The 25,506-nt window shown below is 43.8% G+C and overlaps 1 protein-coding gene across 6 annotated transcripts in view; it reads right to left on the reverse strand.

Moving 5' to 3' along the window:
* The window catches only part of LOC140202951 (E3 ubiquitin-protein ligase MGRN1-like), a 187,120-nt gene that overhangs the window by 119,806 nt on the left and 41,808 nt on the right, over positions 1 to 25,506 (reverse strand). For all 6 annotated transcript variants that reach the window (XM_072268582.1, XM_072268586.1, XM_072268585.1 and 3 more), the window contains exons 2-4: positions 23,664 to 23,782; positions 16,580 to 16,668; positions 9,251 to 9,397 (exon numbers count right to left, since the gene is read on the reverse strand). In XM_072268582.1, the coding sequence (XP_072124683.1) occupies positions 9,251 to 9,397; positions 16,580 to 16,668; positions 23,664 to 23,782 (355 nt within the window). The remainder of the gene's footprint in view (positions 1 to 9,250; positions 9,398 to 16,579; positions 16,669 to 23,663; positions 23,783 to 25,506) is intronic.

Consider the following 25,506-nt stretch of genomic DNA (forward strand, 5'->3'; position numbering starts at 1 on the left):
TGTATAAGCCTGCTCTCGAAGTCCCGTCCCTGATCACTGTGGATCCGCCGGGGAAGGCCATAATGAACAAAGTACTTCTCCCATAACACCTTCGCCACTATAGTCGCTTTCTGATCCTTAGTAGGAAAAGCCTGCGCATATCTAGTGTAGTGATCCGTGAGGACCAAGACATTCGCGGTATTGCTGGTGTTTGGCTCAATAGACAGGAAATCCATACACACCAGGTCCATGGGTCCCACACTCTGCAGGCAAGGTCTTCCTCCTGACGCAACGGCTACAGGTCTTAAAGTATTCTTCCACCTCCCGCCTCATCCGGGGCCAGCAAAACCAGTCCTTGACTAGTCCATAGGTCTTCTCTACCCCTAAGTGCCCGGAATCATGTAGAGCCTGGAGCACAGTCTTCCGATACTTCTCAGGCATGACCAGCTGCCAGCGCGGGGGTGGTCCGGAGGCGACGTGACCCGGTACAGGACGTGGTTCTTCAGCTTCAACCGGGGCCACTCCTTCAGTAGTAGGGGAACGGAGGCATGTTTCGCCTTTTCCACCTGCCCCATATCACCCTGGCTAACCGCGTACCAGATAGTGCCAATGCTTGGGTCATCACGCTGAGCCGCCTCTACTTCCTGGGTACTCAACTCCGGCAGCTGCCTGGTCCTCAGAGCAGTCACATTACAGTAAACAGTGGGTAGCGCGTCATCGTCAGCCCCCAGTTGATCTACTGCCCAATCCGTTCCCATCTGTGCTCCTACTTCCCCGTCGCTCCCAACTTGACACATGGCGATTACTCCCTGGGCGGGGACACTCTTTCACTCCTCGGCCGTGCCCAACTCATCGTGTGCCCAACGAGATAGGGCATCTGCATCGATGTTCCGACTCCCCGGGCGGTACTTCAGGCTGAAATCCTAGGCAGACAAGGCTGCTAACCACCGGTGCCCAGTAGCGTCCAGCTTCACCGAGGTCAGGATATAAGTGAGGGGGTTGTTATCAGTTCTCACCTGAAACTAGGCCCCATATAGGTAGTCACTCAACTTGTCCACCACCACCCATTTCAACGCCAAGAACTCCAGCTTGTGAGTGGGATAGTTTCTCTCAGATAGCAACAAACTCCGAATGACAAATGCCACCGGCCTCAATCCGTTTCCTTGTTCCTGGTACAGAACAGCCCCCAGACCGTCGTGACTGGCATCAGTGTGTAGAACATACGGCTTCCGGGGATCAGCAAATGCCAACACTGGGGCCTGTGTCAGCGCCCTTTTTAGAGATTGGAATGCCTCCTCACATTGAGCATCCCACCTCAATCCAAAAGGCTCTCCCGGGTTCAAGTATCCTCCTACCTCCGACCCTCGGTCTCCCTTCCTCCTCCTCCTCACAGGTGGATAGCCACACAGCAGCTGGTTCAATGGATGACTCATTTTCACATATCCTTTCACGAATCGCCGGTAATATCCTCAAAATCCCAAAAACGAGTGTAAGGCGCTCACCTTCTGAGGTCTCGGCCAGGTGGTGGCTGCGGCTATCTTACCCGGATCGGTGGCCACTCCATTTCGCGAGATTATGTGCCCGACATAACTGACTGACGTTTTGCAGAACTGACATTTATCCAGAGAAAGTTTTAACCCTTCCTCCTTCAGCCGACTTAGCACCTTCAGCAGCCGCTCCTCATGTTCCTCCAACGTAAATCCAAACACTATCAGGTCGTCCAGGTACACCAATACCTCCAGCAGGTTCATGTCCCCCAATGTCCGCTCCATGAGCCGCTGGAAGGTGGCTGGGGCCCCCGAGATGCCTTGGGGCATTCGTTCAAACTGGAAAAACCCCAGGGGGCAGATAAAGGCTGTCTTCTCCTTATCAGTTTCGCTCATCGGAATCTGGTAATACCCACTCCGCAAATCCAATACACTGAACCACTGTGCACCACTCAGACAGGCCAAGGCATCTTCCACCCTCGGGACCGTATATTGGTCGGGAACAGTGCTGCGGTTCAGGGTCCTATAGTCCACGCACATGCGTACCTTCCCATTTTTCTTCCTTGCCACCACTATGGGGGACGCATAGGGGCTTCGGGACTCCGCAATAATCCCTGCATCTTTCAACTGCCGCAAGTGCTGCCGCACATCTTCCACATCTGCTGGGGCCAACCGCCGCGACCTCTCCCTAAACGGGGTGTCATTTGTTACCCGAATGGTGCCGAATGCTCTTGGAACATCCTACATCAAACTCGTCCTGAGAAAAGACATCCCCTAACTTCAGCATCTTCTCCACCAGCCTGCTCTTATACGCCGGTGGTACAGGGGAGTTTTCAAAATTAAAGGCCTCCTCGGTCAGCCGCCCCCCGTTTCCCAATAGTTTCCCTCCAGTGGGCTTCACGGGGGCGCTGCACATCACCGTCACCGGGAACAAGTGCACGAGGGGCATCCCGCGCTTAAAGGTGATCTCCCTCTCCATTATGTTCCTTACCATCACCCCCATCCGCCGTGCCTGTACAGCTGAGGGCCTCTGCAATTCAGGTCTCACCAGCGCCCCAGCCGGGAACCGGGACTCCCTTTCCAGGTCGTCGGGGGCGTCTACTAGCAGGGCCTCGCCCGGCGGTAATTCGGGGAATCTGGGGGTCCCCATCACTAATGCCACCTCCCCTGGCCGTTTCACCTTAGGTCTCGCCTGAGTGCACCATACCGTCCCTCGTTTGCACTCAGGATCCAGCCCCTGGGGGTCACTCACTCCTTCGTACACCGCTCGGAACACGGGGTGTACCGAGAGGGTCTCCAGAAAGTTCTCCCCCCCCTTCTTCTTACAGGCTCCCAAGAGCCGTCGCACCAGAGGGGAGTTAGTCCCCACCAACAGGGCAGCACCACCGGTCTCCACCGGGTCCGGACAAACCAACACCAGCGTCTCAAAGGCTTCCGATACTCCCACATCTCCCTCCGAAAATTCCAATCTCACTGACAAGTATCCATCGTACGGGTAATCACCATCACTTATGCCCCAAATCTCCAATGCGTTAAACGGAGTTACTGCCAAATGTTTCAGATATTTGTTGTAGAACAACCGGTACAGTAAGGTAACCTGCGACCCGGTGTCAAGGATGGCTTTCGCAAAGATTCCCTCTATCTGTAGGGACATGCTGGAACAGGGTCCCACCAGTCCATCAGGAATTTGGGCTTGTTCTTTCTGGGGTTCCATAGTGGTTTTCTGGGAACGTGTTCCTCCCGAGACTCCAGTCCGTTCCCTCACTGAGCTTCTCCTAAGTTTCCCGACACCTCTCCCTTCTTGGTGGCCCAGGGGCCCTCCCCCCTCGGCGCATCTCATCTCTCACAATCCTTCCGCAAGTAGCCAGCTTCCCCACAGCAGTACCACGCCCCCGGCCACTCACATTTCTGGCGGAAATGCCCCTCTCTCCTCTCTCCCACAGTTATAGCACCCACTACTCGCCGCCTCTCTCCTCCTGATACGGCCCCCCGGAGACCCCTTGGATTTCTCTGGTCTCACCCCGGCTACCACCTCCTGAACCGCTGAAGACCATCCCTGAGGGTCTGAGCCCCCTGGTCGGCCCAAAGCACACTCCTCGGCCCGTACCTCTCGGATCAGCTGTCCAAATGATGGAGGGGGGCTCTGCTTAAATGACTGCCGTACACTCCAAGCCACCCTGTCATCCTCCCGGGAACCGCTACATATCTGGCTCATCCTTAACTCCGCCACTTCGTCCTCCCTCACTACCCTTCGTCGCAGCAACCCCGTAAGCTTTCCTTCCAGCCTGAACGCATAGTCTGAGAGCTTTTCCCCTCCTCTCTGCCCCATCCGTTGAAACTCCGCTAAATGCCGCCAGGGATCCCCTGACAGTCCAAACACTTCCTCCAAAGTGTCCAAACACTCCGATAAGGAAGCCAAGGGGCGTGCCGCTCTCAGATCGCGGACCACACGGGCCGCCCGGCCCCTTAAGCTTTCCACCAATCGCTGTCTCTTTTCCTCATCCGAAACTGGCCACACATCTAACAATTGGGATGTATCTTCAATCCAGGTATCATAGTCATCCTCCCCTTCTGGGGTGGGCCTGGCTCCTGAGAAAATTCTCAGCTTCGGGCGGGGCCCCCAACCCTTCTCGCCAGGGAGGTAATGGCAGCCGTTAACTCGGCAGTCTCATCAAGTCCATGAGGGTGGGGCTTGGCCAAACCTTCCCACTCCACGCCTCCACCCCTTGCTACGGGCACCCGGCCGGGGGCCTCATCTAGCTCCTCCTCCTCCGGAACCTCCTCACTTGCGTCCTCGGGGAGGGTGTGGAGACCCCACGGCCCCACCTCCCCCGGGGTGTGGACTGTCGCTGGTAGTTCTAAAGTCATGACGTCGGCACTCGTCCGCACCAACATCCAGCTAGCCTCCAGTTCTTTCCCACCCCTTCTAGCTACAAGTTCTACCTGCCCGATACCTTTAATCAAACTCAACCCTCGCACCAGTACCTCTGCTGAAATGCGATAATCGACCCCGCTTACCACACACGCATGATTCACCGGTACCTCCTCCAATTCACACCAACTTACAATCTTATCTCGATCCATCTTCACACCACTTACCGTAACAACAAGTACAACTTTCCCGAAAAGTCCAAATCCAGGACGGTAACCCCCACTTGTAACGTTCCGTTATATTGGCTCGTGTATGTCTAGGGGAAATCCCACCCAGCACCTGCCTCCACACTCCCCTCAGGGTCAGTCGCCGCCCGAATCAATCCCAAACATCAATCATTAGCCAGCACACCCAGTAAATTTTAACAAATACACTTTATAGATATTACTAATTCTATGACATTAATATGCATTTGATACAGAGAGGAAAGTAATGAAAAAAAAGGCGCCAACATTTATCAAAGTCCAAGTTCTTCGCGTGCTACCGTTGGTGCTCAATCGAATCCTGACGACCACCCAAATCCTGTCGACTCACGGCTCGGGACTACCCGGAATGATCGACCGGAGCCTCTCCGCACGTCCGCGGTCCTCCTCGTCTCTCCTCCGACTCCCCGTCAAAAACCCCCGCACGTCCGCCGTCCTCCTCGTCTCTCCACCGACTCCCTGCCAAAACCCCGTCCACCGTCCTCCGTGTCTCTCCTCCGACTCCCCGTCTCTCCACCGTCCTCCCCGTCTCCCCTCCGACTCCACGTCTCTCCACCGTCCTCCCCGCCAAAACCTCGTCCACCATCCTCCCCGTCTCTCCACCGACTCCCCGCCAAAACTCCGTCCACAGTCATATCATACAGCATGGTATCCGAAAACAAAACGATACAAAAGCACCCATTGGCTAATAGAAGGCGGTTATCTACTTGAAAGTAAAACAAACTGTTAGCGCAAACTCTCTTCAGCGTTAAAGCACAACAAAGCCGCATTCCCCAGATTAACATAACAAAGTCGTCATTTTAAATGTAACAAAAGAAAGACCCCGTACACAAGCATTTGGATAGACAGGGACTTATTAGGGAGAGTCAACATGGCTTTGTGCGTGGTAGGTCATGTTTGACCAATCTATTGGAGTTTTTCAAGGAGGTTACCAGGAAAGTGGATGAAGGGAAGGCAGTGGATATCGTCTACATGGACTTCAGTAAGGCCTTTGACAAGGTCCCGCATGGGAGGTTAGTTAGGAAAATTCAGTCGCTAGGTATACATGGAGAGGTGGTAAATTGGATTAGACATTGGCTCAATGGAAGAAGCCAAAGAGTGGTAGTAGAGAATTGCTTCTCCGAGTGGAGGCCTGTGACTAGTGGTGTGCCACAGGGATCAGTGCTGGGTCCATTGTTATTTGTCATCTATATCAATGAACTGGATGATAATGTGGTAAATTGGATCAGCAAATTTGCTGATGATACAAAGATTGGAGGTGTAGTAGACAGTGAGGAAGGTTTTCAGAGCCTACAGAGGGACTTGGACCAGCTGGAAAAATGGGCTGAAAAATGGCAGATGGAGTTTAATACAGACAAGTGTGAGGTATTGCACGTTGGAAGGACAAACCAAGGTAGAACATACAGGGTTAATGGTAAGGCAATGAGGAGTGCAGTGGAACAGAGGGATCTGGGAATACAGATACAAAATTCCCTAAAAGTGGCGTCACAGGTAGATAGGGTCATAAAGAGAGCTTTTGGTATATTGGCCTTTATTAATCAAAGTATTGAGTATAAGAGCTGGAATGTTATGATGAGGTTGTAGAAGGCATTGGTAAGGTCGAATCTGGAGTATTGTGTTCAGTTTTGGTCACCAAATTACAGGAAGGATATAAATAAGGTTGAAAGAGTGCAGAGAAGGTTTACAAGGATGTTGCTGGGACTTGAGAAACTCAGTTACAGAGAAAGGTTGAATAGGTTAGGACTTTATTCCCTGGAGCGTAGAAGGATGAGGGGAGATTTGATAGAGGTATATAAAATTATGATGGGTATAGATAGAGTGAATGCAAGCAGGCTTTATCCACTGAGGCAAGGGGAGAAAAAAACCAGAGGACATGGGTTAAGAGTGAGGGGGTTAAAGTTTAAAGGGAACATTGGGGGGGCTTCTTCACACAGAGAGTGGTGGGAGTATGGAATGAGCTGCCAGACGAGGTGGTAAACGCGGGTTCTTTTTTAACATTTAAGAATAAATTGGACAGATACATGGATGGGAGGTGTATGGAGGGATATGGTCCGTGTGCAGGTCAGTGGGACTAGGCAGAAAATGGTTCAGCACAGCCAAGAAGGGCCAAGAGGCCTGTTTCTGTACTGTAGTTTCTATGGTTTCTATGGTAACATTTGAAAGGTGAATTGAAGTGAGTGAATTTATCCCCTTTGGTTCAAGCTCCTGATGGTTGAGAGGTAATAATTTTTACTGAACCTGGTGGTGTAAGTCCTGAGGCTCCTGTACCTTTTTCCTGATGGCAGCAGTGAGAAGAGAGCATGACCTGGGAGGCCGGGGTTCCTGATGGATGCTGCTTTCCTGCAACAACATTTCATGTAGATGTGCCCAATGGTGGGAACGGCTTTACCTGTGATGGACTGGGCTGTATCACTACATTTTGTAGGTTTTCCATTAAAGGGCATTGGTGTTTCCACACCAGGCTGTGATGTAGCTAGACAGTATATACACTCCACTACACAGTTATGGAACTTTTCAAAGTTCTGGATATCATGCTGAATCTTTGCAAACTCCCAACGATGCAAGATGCTGCCATGCTTTCTTTGTAATTGCCCTTATGGACTGGGCCCAGGACAGATCCTCTTAAACGATCACACTGAGGAATTTAAAGCTGCTGACCCTCTCTACCTCTAATCCTCAGATGAGGACTGGCTCAGGGACCTCTGATTTCCTCCTTCTGAAGACAATGATCAACTTCTTGGTCTTGCTGACATTGAGTGAGAGATTGTTACTGTGGCACCACTCAGCCAGGTTTTCAATCTCCCTCCTATAAGCTGATTCATCACTACTTTTGATTTGTCCTATGACAATGGTGTCACCAGCAAACTTAAATATGGCATTGGAGCCGTGGTTAGCCACAAAATCACGTTTAAAGTGAGTAGACAGCCTTGTGGTGCACCTGTGCTGATGAAGACCGTGAAGGAGGTGTTGCTGCCAATCCCAACTGACTGTGGACTACAAGTGAGCATATAGAGGATCCAATTGCACAAGGAGGTATTGAGGCCAAGGTCTTGAAGCTTATTGATTAGCTTATGAGAGTAGGGTGCTGTCCATTTTTTTAAGGAAATGAGGAAGAATTTCTTTTGAGGGTCACGAATCATTAGAATTCTACTCCCTTGCATGTTTTCAATATAAAATCTGAGTAGATTTAATGGGAAAACAAAGACACGGAAAGCAATTTTCATCTTGGAGACAGTCAGGATGCAGATCAGTCAAACATGAATGCGATTCAACTACTGTAGCCATTATTATCAGTGCTCTGAGGAGTAATGCATTGAAGTTGAAGTACTAAAAGAAGAGTCATTATTTTTACTGCAACACACAACACATGCTAGAGGAACTCAGTGGCTCAGGCAGCATCTATAGAGGGAAATGAACAGTCAATGTTGTTTTGGGCCAGGACACTGCATCAGGACTGGAAAGAAAGAGGGCAGAAGCCAGAAAATGTTAGGGAGAGAGCTGGCACAACACAAGCCAGCAGGTGAAGGTAAGTGGATTGGGGGGGGGGGGGGAGGGGGGGAGGGAAGCGAGCATGAAAAGAAACATAAGAAGTTAGGAAGTGATAGGTGGAAGAGGCAAAGTTTTGAAGGAGGAAGAATCTGATTGGAGAGAACAGCAAATAAAGGGAACGATGTGGAGAACCAGAGGGAAGAGATGGACAGGTAGTGAGGGCGGGAGAGGCAAAACTAAGGGTTGTGGGAACCACAGGAATGAGGGAAAACTGATATATATACACACACCATTAGGAGTCTTATTTAATGTACGGTAAAGAATTGAATATAAAATTCAATTCCTTTACAGGAGGGGGGAGAAGATGGCGACGCGACAGCAGCGCGTGCGGCCACTTCGGTGATGGTGTTTGTTATCAGTCAAATAGGGGACCGTGCACAATTCTGATTTGATGGAGACAGACATCAGAGTATGGAGGAACATCTGGAAAACTTCTGAAATGCCCGCTTCGCTGCCACTGCTACTGTGTGGTAACCGGAATCTCCGGAGCTAAAGGCCCCGAAATCCTCAGCTTTGCGTGTTTCAGCAGCCGGAGCAAGATCGAACACGCTCAGCAGAGGATGGCGCTTGGCAGGCTGTATCGGAGAGGCTGGTTGGAAGCTCGAAGTTTTCGGACGGATGGACTCAGTGTCGGTTCTGGTCGGCTGCATCCAAGGTATAGGCAAGTTGACAGTGCCTGGAGATTTATGGCCGGGAGTTTCTCCCTTTTGCCGCCTGCTATCAGGGACTTGGGAGTCGATCAACTCAGGACTTTGAAACTTTTTTTTTACTGCGCCCACGGTCTGTTCTTCATCAAATTATGGTATTGCTTTGCACTGCTGTAACTGTATATTATAATTATGTGGTTCTGTCAGTGTTAGTCTTTGGTCTGTCCTGTTTTCTGTGATATCACTCTGGAGAAACATTGTATCATCTCTTAATGCATGTATGTATTTCTAAATGACAATAAAAGAGGACTGAGTGTTCTCATAATCTAATCTAATAAAAGGACTACGATGTACTATATACTGCCACATTCAAATCATGTGGAATGTCAAAATTTGCAATACAGTGAGATTAAATGATCAAATGATAATCAAACAGAGGTTATATTAACTTACATTGCCATACCACTCTGGAACTCCTCTGTTGCCTGGCAGTAGATCGTAATGGCAACACGTGCATCAGCATCAAAGGTAAATTCCACGCTATATAGCACTTTCGGCTTAGAATTTTCTTCAGGGGGACCATCAGCTTCATCCTTGTACCTGTGAGTAAATAAATAAATATTTTTATTCAAACACAGGATCTGGGTGTTGATAGCCCATAACATATATCAATATCTATATAGCTTGTGCAACAACAATCACTATCCATGTTGCAACTTTGTGGTGAAAGTACTAAAGCAGCAAATTTGAATAAAGTTTAGAAGTTTGACCAATGGAAAATTAAGGAACTAGGTGACTATTTTGCCAAGTCAGAATGGTATTCAGCCTGGAAGGAAATATACCCACGCACTTGCAATATTTGCTCTTTAAACTTGGAGATGCACCCAATTTCAAAGCAACACACATAAAAAACGCTGGTGAACGCAGCAGGCCAGGCAGCATCTCTAGGAAGAGGTACAGTCGATGTTTCAGGCCGAGACCCTTCGTCAGGACTAACTGAAAGAAGAGATAGTAAGAGATTTGAAAGTGGGAGGAGTGGGGGGAGATCCAAAATGATGGGAGAAGACAGGAAGGGGAGGGATGGAGCTAAGAGCTGGAAAGTTGATTGGTAAAAAGGATACGAGGCTGGAGAAGGGAGAAGATCATGGGACGGGAGGCCTAGGGAGAAAGAAAGGGGAGGGGAGCCCTGAGGATGGGTAAGGAGTTATAGTGAGAGGGACAGAGGGAGAAAAAAAGAGAGAGAGTGAGTGAGTGAGTACGTAAGGGACGGGGTACGAAGGGGAGGTGGGGCATTAACGGAAGTTAGAGAAGTCTATGTTCATGCCATTAGGTTGGAGGCTACCCAGACGGAATATAAGGTGTTGTTCCTCCAACCTGAGTGCGGCTTCATCTTGAAGCAGAGGAGGCCGTGGATAAACACATCAGAATGGGAATGGGACGTGGAATTAAAATGTGTGGCCACTGGGAGATCCTGCTTTCTCTGGCGGACAGAGCAATTTTGAAATATATTTTGTATATTCAAGTATTTGTCATTGACTTTTGCTGTCAAAGTAGCTTTGGCCTAGGAAAACATTACTACATCCCCTGGCTGAGTGAGTGAGGGCCTCCGTTGGTCAGACTTGACCATGGATATCATGTCCTAGCTGTCTAGATATACAAGCCTGGGCATGGTTGTACACGTCTCATTAGCGGGGCAGAAGCATGGTTGCAATGTGTATTCCAGGGATCAGCTGATTGAGCTTCTGCCGGCCAGTTTAGCGAGCAGAGCGGCGGACACCCCTGCTGAAATCTGGAGGAAATCACACACAGGATGCAGAAGGGGATCACAAAGTCGAGGAAAGAGGACCCGGTCGAGACAACAGAGACTTAGGAAAAGAGGAGTTCGGTGGGTAATAAAATGGATGAGTTCACGGAGCTAGCCAGGCGTCAGAGAACATTTCAGGAGTGCAGTGTTATGTGTTTCACTAGAACGGGGCTGCATGAGGACATACCCGATCAAAACTTTTCCATGGATGGCTTCCAGACCGTTCGGGCTGACCGGAAGTGCACTGAGAGCGGTAAGCGTAAGAGAGTTGGGTGCTTACTGTTCTGGTTAACAACAGATGGTGCAATCCAGGTCATATTACGATCGAGGAACGTGTTTGTAGACCAGATATTGAACTTTTTACTGTTGGACTTCGGCCATATTCCACCCAGATACAACACTGGGTGGCACGGGAGGTCGTTCCTGCCTATGGCCATCGAACTTGCAGCTCCTCCCGTAGAGAGTCAGACACCCTGAGCCAATAGGCTGGTCCTGGACTTATTTTCCATTTGGCATAGTTTGCGTATTGTTGTTTGATTGTTTGTGGTTTTTGTATTGCTATATTTAAGCTTTATTCTTGGTTGGTGCGGCTGTAAAGAAACCCAATTTCCCTCGGGATCAATAAGGTATATACATCTATCTATCTAAAATATGGAGGGCAAGCTGTTGCCTATGTAGCAAGCTCCCCCTCTCTATGCATCTGATGAATCCAAAGGACTGGCAGAGACTGATACAATTTGGTACCAGCAGCATTGCAGGAACTGTACTGGTATCTGCCGTACCTTTGGATTCATCAAATGCGTGAAGAGGGGGAGCTTGCTACATAGGCAACAGATTGCTCTCCATATTGTACTGCCCAGGCTTGGGTAGCTAGACAGCTAGGACATGATATCCATGTTCAACTCTGACCAACAGAGGCCTTCACTCACTCACCCAGGGGATGTAGTAATGTTTTCCTAGGCCCGTGTTTCTTTGCCAAAGCTTTGAACTCAATGTAGGACTGCTTTCTGGACTCCAGCTCTGGATTTTTCCTATCGGAGTTTACTCCCGAAGCCTTCGCCACAAGTGGGTATAGCAGCAAGGCAGCGGAAGTTTGAGATCAGAGTTTTCCGTCTCCTAGATGAAATGCCAACCATGGCTGACGAGCCCCATGTGCCCAAGTGACTGGTTTTAAGGCACCAGTAAGCCGCTTTTGCCCCTTCTCCTGTCAGTAGAAACGGTTCTGCCAGGCTCAGTAGCTAAGCCACATGTGAAGGCCAAGAGTTGGACTTGGTTGTCAGAGGCCATTTAAAGCGCACGCTATTGGGAGCTTTTAATAGGTAGTGGGAGTATGTCCTCATTACTACCCCCGGCTATAACAACCCCTGGGTACATCTCACCATTCAATATAATTAAAGCTGATCAGTGACTAAATTATATATATCCACCCTTTGATGTTTTTATATCTTTATGTCCATTTTACCAAGGAAGTGCATGCTGTTGGAATTGCAAAGGAAGATGCTACCAAGATACAGAATGCATACAGAGATACTCCAATTTCTTATTGTAATTAACAGCTTTTAATATGTCTTGCCATTTTCATACAACTAAGGGATACCAGTTTGCCCTTGGATGTGTGAGGAAAGTGGCACACCCAGACAGAGCTCCACACAATCATGGAGAGGACCTTCAAAGTACATACAGACAGTGCCCAAGGTTGGAATCACACTCAGGAGACTGAAGCTGTGAGTCATTGGCACTAACTACTGCATCTCCAATTTGTCAGATTGCTAGGATTTATTTCATGATAAATGTAATTTTGAAATAAGATTCAAACTTAAATTGAAAATTAATTGAGCTATTTGTAAATGTCAGACTAACATCAGCCCTCTATCATTGCTGGCTCTAGCTTAATTGGGTATATCCCTTCAGTGGATACACCTCAACCAGCAGAAATATTTGCTATCAGCTCTATTAGTTTCCTATTATTACTTCAAAAATTTAATCAGCTCAGCATTACCCCTGCTGGATTCCAGGGAACAAACCTAACTGAGATTCACTTCGCTTCTTCCTGTAATTCAAACTTTGAGCTCTAAATGGGAATACAGAGGGCCTTTTCTGGTTAGCTGTCAGTAATTAGTGATGCTCCACAGGGATGGGTTAGGGCCACTTGCTTTCATGTTATCTGTCAAATGATTTGAATGATGAAATTGATGCCTTTGTGGCCAAGTTTACGGATGATACCAAGGTAGGTGGAGGGGCAGGAAGTGTTGAGGAAGCAGGGAATCTGCAGAAGGACTTATGACAGATTAAAAGATTGGGTAAAGCAGTGGCAGAGGGAATATAGTGTTGGGAAGTATATTGTTGTGCATTTTGGTAGAAGGAATAAAGGCATTGACTATTTTCTAAACAGGGAGAAAATTCGAAAATCAGAGGTGCAAAAAGACTTGGGAGTTCCAAAGGAATCAGACCAGCTCGAAAAGGTTTCTGAACTACCACCAGCAGATCACCTGTGGAGCCAGAGGAGCCAACACACTTGACCACTGTTACGCCACCATCAAGAACGTTTACCACATGCATGCACTTTAGAACTCCCGATCATCCAGCTGTACTTCTACTCCAGGCTTATAGGTAGAGACTACAGACCGTAGCACCACTGGTGAGAACCAAGAAAGTATAGTCAAAGGAGGAGGAGCAGCTCTTCCAGGACTGCTTTGAGTCAGTGGACTGGGCAATATTTAGATATTCATTATCAGATCTTAATAAATACAGCACAGTTGTCACCGACTTCATCAAGACCTGTATGGATGAGTGTGTGCCTTCGAATATATTCTGGATATACCCAAACCAAAAGCCATGTATGAACCAAGAGGTTCATAGTCTGCTGAGGGCTAGAACTGTAGCATTCAAGACCGGTGATCCAGACCAACAAGTCCAGGTACAACCTATGGAAGGTTACTTTAAGAGTGAGAAAACAATTCCAACTGAAGTAAGAGACGGAATCAGATGCACGGCAGCTTTGGCAGAGTTTGCAGGCCATTATATCCAATAAGGTGAAACCTAACATCATGAACGACCGTGACGCTTCACTCCTAAATGCTCTCCAGCGTGCTTGCAAAGAGGGAACAACAGAACATTTTTCATGAGGGTGAACCCTGTCAAGGCGTCATGCTCTGACGGTGTAACTGGTAGGCACTGCAAACCTGCGCCAACCAATTGGCGGGAATGTTCAAGAACATCTTCAATCTCTCACTGCTACAGTCAAAGGTTTCCAGCTGTTTCAAAAGGGTGACAATCCTACCAGTGCCCAAGTAGTACAGCATGAGCTGCTTCAATGACTATTGTCCAATGGCACCCACATCTATTGTGAAGAAGCACTTTGACAGGTGGTCATGGCCAGAATCAACATCTGCCTAAACAAGGACCTGGACCCACTGCAATTTGCCTATCGTCACAATAGGTCTACAGCAGATGCAATCTCGCTGGCTCTCCACTCGGCTTGGGATCACCCGAACAACAGCAAAACCTACGTCAGGCTGTTGTTTATTGATTACAACTCAGCATTCAACAGCATCATACCCTCAATACTAATCTACAAGCTCCAAAAACCTGGGTCTCTGTACCTCCCTCTGCAACTGGATCCTTAACTTCCTCACCAGGAGACAACAGTCAGTAAAAAAATCAGAAGTAACGTCTGCTTCTCGCTGACAAGGATGTGTGCTTCATCCTCAACTCTACTCTCTCTAAACCCATGATTGAGTGGCTAGGCATAGCTCAAATGCCATCTATAAATTTGCCAATGACACAACTATTGTTGACAGTATTTCAGTTGGCAATGAGAATGCATACAGGAGTGAGAGAGATTAGCTGGTTGAGTGGTGTTGCAACAGCAACCTAGCACTCAACACCAATAAAACCATGGAAATGATTGTGGACTTCAGGAAAAAGAAGTCAAGGGAACACATGCCAGTTCTCACGAGGGATCAGCAGTGGAAAGGGAAAGCAATTTCAAGACTCTGGCTGGCAATATCTCTGAAGACCTATCCTGGGCCCAACATATTGATGCAAATACAAAGAAGGCACAACAGAGGATATATTTCATTAGGAGTTTGAGAAAACTTGGTATATCGCCAAAGACTCGCAAATTTCTACAGATGTACTGAAGAGAGCATTCTAATTGGTTGCAGTACCATCTGTTATGGAGGGACCACTGTGCAGGACTGGAAAAAGCTGCAGAAAGTTGCAAACTCAGCCAGCTCCATCATGGGCACTAGCCTCCTCAGCGAAGGACACCTTCAAAGGACAATGCTTCAAAAAGGCGGCATCCTGAACAACAGCCCTCTTCTCATGGCTACCATCAAGGAGGCAGTAAAGGAGTCTAAAGACACACACTCAACATTCTAGGAACAGCTCCTTCCCCTCCAGTATGAGATTTCTGAATAGTCAATGAACCCACATACACTACCTCACTATTTTTTTTCCCTTTTTTTGGTGCTCTTCTTGATATAAATAATCATATTGTAATTTAGTTTTTTTAAATTATGCATTGCAATGTACTGCTGGCGCAAAACAATGCATTTCATGACATATGCCAGTGATGTTCAACCTGATTTTGATTAGTTAAAATTAAGTTATTAACTCTGACAAATATCATATTCTAACCACTTACTGCATTATCAATTGTTATCTCCCAGGACACTTTTTGTTCTTTTGCTAATCCCCAGTGTTGCTTGGTTCTTGACTCTAGTGCCAATGGGACTATCTCCCCATCTATTCTGACCATACTTTTCTTGAGTTTAAAATGCACAAACACCATGCAAACATCTTTGTTCTAAGGAGAACAACACTTGCCTCTTCAGTCTTAAGGCTGCACACTCCTGGAATAATTTAACTAAAATCTCTTCTACACCCATTCTAAAGCATTTAAATCTTTCCTGAATTGTGGACCTCAGAAAAGGACTCCAGCTAGCCAGTATTTTAGAAAGTTCATTAGAGCTTCCATGACTGAAGTTGTCAAGACATAAAGGGGATCTGATAACATCAAAGAGTAACAATTTCCACTACTGGGAGAATCCAGTTACAGGATAGCAATCAAAAGCTTTTCAATATGATTTGGAAACACTTACACACATAAAATGCTGAAAGGCAAACAGGCTCAAGGATGAAGGGCCAAATCCTGGTCCTCATAATCACATTTGTTAGTAATTGCAACAATACTCATTCTTTTCTGTCTTTTGTCATTCAACCATGAAATAAAAATATATTTAGACTACCTATAGAACAAGCAACAGCATCAGTGTATTGAGCTCATGCAGGTAACATTTCTTCCTGCTTCCTCAGGTCAGTATCAAAAACAACAAACTGCATTGGTTCAGAAAATTGAAATCTGTAAAAGTGAATTACACTGGCCTTGTATACCGGCAGAAGTCTGTGCTGTTGAGTATGGATGCTTAACTGCTTTACGTAAAGGAAAAGCACAAGATGAATAAAGAGTGGGTTGGGGGAATGATGCATAATTCAAATGAGGAAAGTACAAATTGCAATTTTTGAATCAAATTTTATAAGCATCCGTTAGTCTCATGAGACCATGGATTTGCGCCTTGGAAGGTTTCCAGGGTGCAGGCCTGGGCAAGGTTGTATGGAAGACCGACAGTTGCCCATGCTGCAAGTCTCCCCTCTCCATGCCACCGATGCTATCCAAGGGAAGGGCACTAAGGCCGATAAAGCTTGGCACCAATGTCGTTGCAGAGCAATGTGTGGTTAAGTGCCTTGCTCAAGGACACAAAACACTGCCTCAGCTGAGGCTCGAACTAACAACCTGCAAATCACTAGACCGATGCCTTAACCGCTTGGCCACGCGCCAACACATAATAAATAAAATTTACATAATAATCTGTTGCTTTACAATTCAGAATTATTAATAAATATGTTACAAACTGACAAATAGGAACTATAAGGAACTACAACATTTTTTTCTAACCTTTTGTATAGGTACCTACCTGACCAACCGAAGAGAGTCTTTTCGAATATTAACCAAACTGCGCAAGGTCTTCACAGGCTCATGAGCAGCTGGTGTCACATATGGAAACTAAAATTGAAATAAAAAGAGTGATTTCAATGCACAAATGTAGCATGTCTCAAGGCAATTATTTAAGGGTCTTCAATTTTGGTCTGACATGAAAAAATAAACAATTAAAAGGCTAATTGGATAGTGATCTGCATTTACGAACAGTTAATAGTGAAAAAAAAAGCATTGAGAACAAATAATATAACAGAAGAAGCTAATGGCATGGTGTGGTTGATGTTTAAAGGGCATTCAACAGGCATATGACTAAGTTCTATAATAGAGAGATTATTCCCAGAACTAAAGCCAATAGGATTCAACAGTCAGGAAGTTGTCAACTAAAAGTAGGCAGTGATTGTGAAAGGTTGCTTATCAGACAGCAGAGTAATCTCTGGTGCTGTACACAAGTTTCAGTAAAAGAGCCATTGCATGATTTGTTACATTTTAAGATCCAACTTAAGAACTGAAGCAAGCGAACAGCAGGTAATGATTGCAAGTGACTAAAGGAGGACATAAATTAAATCTCATGCTTAGAAGTGAAATTATTTAGGATGTACTGTAAAGGTAATAATAAAACTGATATAGTTGTTTACAAAGCATAATGAATCGGAGGTTTTATAAACAGATATGGGGCGCTAACACAAGGTAGGTCAAATAAACTTGATAATCTAAAGATATAAAATAGGATGCCTGTGTGTCCTGCACATACAGTGACAAGAAAAGGTCTGGACTCTGACTTGGCCATTCCAAAACATGAATTTTCTTCTTTTTAAATCATTTTGTCATTGGTTTACTCTTCTGTTTCAGATAATTGTCTTGTTGCAACATGCAACTTCTATAAAGCTTCAGGTGATGCTCAACAAATGCAAGCTTGTCCAGGCCCTGAGGCAGCAAAGCAGCCCCAAGCCATGATGCTCCTTCCACCATGCTTTACAGCTGGGATGAGGTTTTGGTGTTGGTGTCCTTTTCCCTCCAAACATTGCGGTGTGCTTTTCTGCCAAAAAATTCAACTTTTGTCTCATCTGTCCACAGAACATTGCCCCAGAAGCTTTGTGAAACATCCAGGTGGTCTTTTGCAAACTTAAGATGTTCAGCAATGTCCTTTTTTTCCCCGAGAGCAGTGGTTTCTTCCGTGATGTTCTTCCATGAACACCATTCTTCTTCAGTGTTTTTCTTACAGTGGACACATGAACAGAGAATTTAGCAAGTTCTAGAGATTTCCGCAGGTTTTTTTGCTGACACCCTTGGGTTTCTTTTTACACGCTTCAGTATTGCATGTTGTGCTCTTGGAGTGATCTTTGCAGGATGTCCACGCCTAGGGAGAGTAGCAACAGTACTGAATTTCCTCCATTTGTAAACAATTTCTCCTATTGTGGACTGATGAACACTCAGGTCTTTAGAAACGCTTTTGTAGCCTTTTCCCACTTCATGCACCTTTACAATTCTTCTAAGGTCCTCTGAAGGTTGCTTTGATCAAGGCATGGTGCACATAAATAGACCTTTCTTGAGAAGAGCAGGCTCTGTCAGTAGCCTCACCTTGTGTGTCTTTTTTTTTAATATAAGGGAGGGCACCTCTGTAACCAACACCTCCAATCTCATCTCATTGATTGGAACACCTGACTCCGAACAGCTTTTGCAGAAGGCATTACCCCAGAGTTCACATACTTTATTGAACCTAGACTGTGATTGTTTAAATGGTATACTCAGTATACACTGACAAAAAAGTACAATAGTTTGTATGTTATTAGTTTAGGCAGATTCTGTTTGCCTATTATTGTGACTTAGATGAAGATCAGACAACATTTTATGAGTAATGAATGCAGAAAACCAGGTAATCGCAAAGGGTTCACAAATATTTTCTTGCAATTGTAGTTCAGTTAAAAAATAACCTAGAAATCTGAAATCTTGCATGTAAATTAGGTTTAGCAAAACCCACATTAATATTCATGGAACTATTTTTGAGATAATAAATATCTGGTCAACTTGAACCAGAAAGAGAAACTGACAATATATGCATTGAATTTCTATGAGAGACCAGCTACTATTTAAACCAATTAAATGAATACATCTGAGAGAAAGAACCGCAGAAATGGTTTAGATTAAGATTGCAGAGGCTGTTCGCAATGATCCCAGGGATAGATTCCCCTGGAGGAACACGGAAAATTTCTTTAAAAGTTTTGACTTAAGTTCAAACACAAAACATGATTGCCCTGGCCTTGGCAACATCAAGCATTGCTTCAACACTTAACAAAGGGGCAAGGCTGCACATTAGACTTTTAAATTCTCTTTAAACTTGATTTAAATTTGGAGACTCCAATATGCAATATGGGTCAGGGAACTGCAATGGAAACAAATCCAAAATGTTCTAAATTTGATGTGTGGGATGAATATATAATGGATCACCAAGCAGCCATTAAAGCTATAGATCAAATGTTGCAAGACCTCAAGTACAATAATAAATTAATGCGGTACTTCTTGAGTGCTGTCTATAGATTTTTGTTAAATGCTACTAGTAATTCCACTTATTAAAAGCAGATGACTTAAAAGCCTGTACTAAAACATCATACATTTGAGAAAATGTTACAGCTTGAAAACTAATATTCAAATACACGTGACACACAATTGTTCCACGAGAGAGTTTGCTTCAAATTTACTCAGTTAAGGAAAGAGGGATATTAAACACAAAGCCAGAACAGATTTCAAATGAAAACTTGGGCCAAATTGTGACATCACTTCATGATCAGATGCAAGCTGTTTTTCCAAATGTCATTTAATACTACTTTAATTACGAACAGTTGAGTGTGTGAAAGATCAATTTTAGCACTAAAACTTTACAAAAACTTTACAAAGTGTCAGCCATGAATAATAAACATCAAAGCTTCTTGTACAAACCACACAATGCAAATCTATTACAAAATGACAGACATTGATGATGGTGCACAATTTCCTGTTAAATTTTTTAACCTTCTGTCACTACCTGCTATCACATGACCTTGAACTAAGTGGAGCTCCAAACATGCTACTCAGAAATTTGGATCCACCAATATTATGCAACAGCATGAGATGATCAGCTTAAAAATTATACCACATGTAACCGAGACTAAAATAATTATTGATAATACTGTTGGGGCAAATGTCTTCATTCCCACCATTTCAATTCAAGCAGTTTCAGTTATGACTGTTCTTCTTGGACCAAAGGAGTCTGAAGGGTGGCCTTAAAGGTTTATGAAATCTTGACAAGTTTTAGATAAGACGGATCATTACAGTTTTTTTTTATCCGCGAATAGGGGAGTCTAAAACTAGAGGGTATAGGTTTAAGATGAGAAGGTAAAATTCAATTTTAAAGGGATCTGAGGGACAGGTTTCCCTTCACAGAAGATGGTAGATATATGGAACAAACTGTCAGAGGAAGTGATAGAGGTAGTATATTAGTGCCTTAAAGACATTTTAATAGGTTCATGACTAGGAAAGGAGAGATTTGAGCCAAACGCAGGCAAAGCCGACAGATACCCTGGTTTGCATGCAAGAGTTAGGTTGAGGGGCCTGTTTTTGTGCTGTTTAACTTGATAACTCTAGTTCCCTACTCAATTTTGTTTTGCTACCAACACTAACAAGGTTCAAGGACATTCACTAAAAACTGTTGACTCTAATCACAAAATTTGATACTCTCGCAATGATCAGCCATCAGTCGGTTGCTCTGGAGATGGAGGCAAACATAATCTATACATTTTATACACTAGACTCGAAAGAAAGTGTTTTCTAAAGCATTTCAACATTGAAATCAAATAAATTTACACATCGTGTAAATTGCACATTCTATTTAGAGAGCTATATTAAATGCAGTTTTTGTACATTTATTTTCAATGTTTGTAATTGGCAATCTTAATTACACGATTTTACTTATAATTATATTATTCACTATATTAATATTTGTTAGATTTTATTTACCAAGAGTGTTATAACTCTCAACTACATGGAAATAAATGTAAACCTCTTGATTGCATAATAAATGAACAACACCAGTATAGCAGCTAGTTCCTGATAAGATTTCTTTAGGAATGCAGTGTCCATTTCTCAGCAACACTTACTAAAAGGAAAGACTTTAAGGGGACATGAGGGAGCTTTACTTGAATGAGGATGAGAAGTCTTAGTTGTGTGGAAAGGTTAAAGGGGCTATTTTATTTTTAAACAGAGGACCATAAAATGGTTGAAGTTAATAACAGAGCACAGAAGGGGAAACAGTTTCTAGTGACAAGTGTCAATAATCAGAAGAAACAGATTTATGGAGACTGGCAAAGTAACCTGCATATGTTTTTGAAATGTTCAAGTTCTGAAGATCAGTAATGCACTGTTTAAGATACTAAGAACAAAATTCACTGCAACTTTCAAAACAAGTTTTTTTTTATTTTCTATGGTAAAAAAAGCAGGGTAATTGAACAAAATGAATTAGGTAACTAACAAACATGACACAATGAACGGCTGAGTAGCAGAACTTTGCAAAGGAAGTTACTGAAATTAAAAATATCAGTTTTTAAACACCGAAGAATTTGTTCAAAATGAAGCTGTTAACAAATTTCTCACAACTTCGCTAAGAAAATTCAACCAGATAGAAACATAGGGAAAGACTCAAACAAGGCATATCACTGTAATCTTCCAGGCAGAGGAAATAAATAGAATTAGTATTCAATTCATTATTGAAGAAAGTAGAATCGTGCATACATTTGGTACCACTGAGTACAGCAGAGTCATTCACATTTAGTGTTTGAATAGATTCGGTAACCTTTCCACTGTTGCTGGAGCAAAGTGGAAATTGAAGCCTCAATGTTAGAATGCAAAGCATTTGTTACTAGCTCTAGCGTAATACATAATATTGTCCTTTGCTTTATTATATCTAATTTCAGAGCTAGAAATGTTTAATTTTACTCTAAACACAGCTGGCTGAATGGGGTCTTCTGGTCTATACAATCCTATGAGACTATTAAGTAACTGTAATTACAAAGTTCCAAATAGAAATCCCTGTCAGCATGATGTCACTGGGTCAACTCTCAAACCGTAACAATTGGCCACATGAGTTGAACCACCTCTCACAGCCATTACGGCCAGTATTCTTTGGATAAGTCTCCATTAGCTTCGCACTAGGTGATGGAGCAAGATTTGACCATTCCTTCATGACAGATTGCTCAAACTGTGCCAATTTAGTTGGGGAGCTGCAGTGGTCAGTAATCTTGAGGTCTTGCCAGAGATGCTTGATCGGGTTTAGATCAGGGTTCTACTGGACGGACATCAATTTTCTTCATTTGAGCCACTCCATGGTTTCTCTGGCAGTGTGCCTTGGGTCACTGACCTACTGAAAGGACAAAATTCTTCCCCAGTTTAAGCTTTCTGGCAGAGACAAGCAGGTTTTATCCAGGATCTCTCTGTATTTAGCAGAATTCATCTTCCCATCAAACCTGACCAGATTTCCTGTCCCCACTGTTGAAAAACATCCCCATATCATGATGCTACCTCCACCATACTTCAGAGTAGGGATGATGTTACCTGATTGATGTGCAGCATTAGGTTTATGCCACACACACCATTTAGCGTGGAGGCCAGAAAGTTCCATTTTAGTCTCATTTCACCACAAAACCTTCTTGCACATCTTTACAGTATCTTCCAAGTGACACTTTACAAAGTCTTTACGGGCAAGGAGATGCTTTCTCTTAAGCCAGTGATTCCTCTTTGCCATTTTTCCATAAATACCCTTTTTGTGCAAGGCCTTAGATTGGGGAGTCATGAACTTCATCTCCAGTTGCAGCCAACAACTTCACAGCAGCCTCTATTTCAAGTGCCATTCTTTTCCAGCGACTAAGTTTAGAGGGACAGCCTGACCTAGGCAGCGTGGCTACGGTTTCACATTTTTTCCACCTTTTCACAATGGATTACACTGAGCTCCAAGATATGTTCAGTGCCTTTGAGATATTCTTGTACCCTTCCCCAGATTTCTGCTTCTCTATATCATTTCCCTGACTTGTCTTGAAAGCTCTTCTGTCTTCATTTTGGTTTGGTCTGTTGAATATCTACAATACTGCTGGGCCTTCCAGGGAGAGGGGACATTTATTTGTAAGAATTTATTAAAAATAGGTGATCCTCCAATTTTCTACATCAACAAACTGGGTGAGTTGATAAGGTAATATACAGTATTGTACCTGAGGAAAGTTAGCACAGTAATTAAAAAAGGGGATAAACACTTTTTCAGCCTCACAATTTAGTTTTTTTTAATTTTTTGTAAATTGTTGATAGGTTTTGCAATTTTTCTTTTGATTTAAGATAATACACAATGTTTTGTAGATTACCTTCAATATGTTTTAAGTTTAGAAAATGAGCCAGTAAAATGTGAAAACAGTTGTGGAGACTGAATACCTTTTCACGGCAATGTATACTTGCACTTTCAAAAAGCATCTGATTACTGTCTTGCTGCTTATCCCTTCAAGGGTTGCCTCAAAACATCTCTTCAATTATGCAAGCATGAGGAAATCTGCAGATGCTGGAAATTCAAGCAACACACACAAAAAATGCTGGTAAATGCAGCAGGCCAGGCAGCACCTATGGGAAGAGGTACAGTCGACGTTTTGGGCTGAGACCCTTCGTCAGGAGTTGAGTCCTAACAAAGGGTTTCGGCCCAAAACGTTGACGGTACCTCTTCCTATAGATGTTGCCTAGCCTGCTGCGTTCACCAGCATTTTTTGCGTGTGTTTCTTCAATTATGCCTTTGGTCTTCTTAACCCTTCTCCCACCACAGCTTATCCTTAGCATACTTTGTCCATGATCACCACAAAATGTTTTGTTATTGTGAATTCAACCTTAGCTGAATGGCTGTTACAACTGTGTCTATCATCTTAGTTGTGAAACTAGGTTTTGATTTTTCTTACTTTCTACCTAGTAGGGAAATCATTCAATAATTCCTTTCAAAGACACTGAATCACTGATTAAAATACTATGCAAGGTTATTTTAATAGCTACTGTTGATTATATGATACCTGCACAGGGCGATTTCCCAGAAAGTTCAAATCCATGTTCTCACCAAAAAGGTAACCTTCAGGATGCGGCGTATCAAACTTCTCACCACCCATGAAGAAATGACTTGCAAAATAATTCCCTGAAATATCAAATAGTAATCAAGTTAAACAGCTTTTTCAATGATAAACAGTAGAATTGTCAACTCATATTAGAACAAATTTATTTCACACAATTGTTAATATTAAACACAAGTATTTACACCAGATATAATTAAACTTAATCTTTATTAGAGATCTTGGAAGACTAACTACAGAAATTTAATCAACAGGAAACTTTAAAGGTATTCTGACACTATTTTTCAGGCTATGTGCAATTTCAGATATCATAATGCAATATTAAAATATGGTATACGAATATGCATTGCACTGGTGTACATCACATTGATTCAAGAATGTATTCAACTTAAATCAAACTGAACAACTAACCAATTTTGAAGCAGTAAAATTTCACCATTTGGTAGTGTAATGCTGGAGTTGTTCATCTTGACAACAAAAACTGTTATTTGCATACTGCCAGTTACGCCACTGGCATTTAGGGCAGCCATGAAGGTCCTCTGTCTGTCCATACTGTCATACACAGATACAGAAGGATTCTTCATTGCTGCTTCCGTAACAGTTGTTTTTTTGACCATTCAGGGTTGTTAACCCTAACCTGGAGGACTGGTGGACCACTCTTAATCTGGCCTTTACCCTTTGACTGTTTGGCATGGGCGATCCTACCAAGAGCTAAAATACAAGCCATCAGAGCTTTCTGGATCATTGAGGCATGCAAGCCTCCAAACCCTACGACAAGGTTGTGATCAGTTTGCTGGTTGCATCAGTTAGAGAGCTCTTAACTCTTTTGATTTATGGCTTCATTTTCTTTTTCTTTGATTTTATATAAACTCACAGGCACCACAGTAGCATAGCAGTTAGTGTGACACTATTACAGCTCAGGGTAGAGTTCAACACCAGCGTCCTCTGTAAAGGGTTTTGAATGTCCTCCCCGTGGAATGCATGGGTTTCTCTGGGTGCTCTGGTTTCCTCCCGCAGTCCAAAGATGTACCAGATAGTAGGTTAATGAGTCATTGCAAATTGTCCCATGATTAGGTTAGGATTGAATTGGAGGTTGCTGAGTGGTGCAGCCTGAAGGGCAGGAAGAGCCTATTCCTCGCTGCATCACTAAACAACCACTCTGGCCACTAGAGGTGTAGATCATTTTGTTTGAACATTACTTCTTGTATGTAGGCTGTTTTTGAAATCATTTCCTGCTAGTTTACCTTGTTAGTTTTTGATTTGATTCAAAGCACGCAGGGGAAAGACATGCATCAGCAATATATTTTTGTAAGTAAAAGATCTCATTAAAAATCCTGAAGAAAGCTGAGAAATCCTGAGTAATTTTTGAAAAGTTGTTTAACTTGCTGTATAGTTTTGTATATACACACTGCAAGGGCAGTAGAATAAGTCAATTATGATAATTATCTAAAACTATTCAAGTCAACCAAGTACATCCATAACATTGGATTACTATATTATCAAACCATATACCCTCAACATGCACAATTTATAACATTCTGTTCCATCGAATAATTGTTAAGTATCTCAGTGAGCTAATGTCACAAAGCTTTAAGGAAAAACTAGTGGGAAATTAGAGGATTAGGAAACTTCTAAAATCCCAATATGAAGCAATGACAAAGGCCATAAAGAGAGAAAAGAAGAAATATAAAGGAAAACTAGCCAATAATATAAAAGAAGATACCCGAAATGTTTCTGAGAGGGGACATCTGATCACTGAAAAATAATGCTGGAGAGGTAGTATTGGTGA

The sequence above is a fragment of the Mobula birostris genome, chromosome 9, assembly GCF_030028105.1.
Source record: "Mobula birostris isolate sMobBir1 chromosome 9, sMobBir1.hap1, whole genome shotgun sequence".
Taxonomy (NCBI): domain Eukaryota; kingdom Metazoa; phylum Chordata; class Chondrichthyes; order Myliobatiformes; family Myliobatidae; genus Mobula; species Mobula birostris.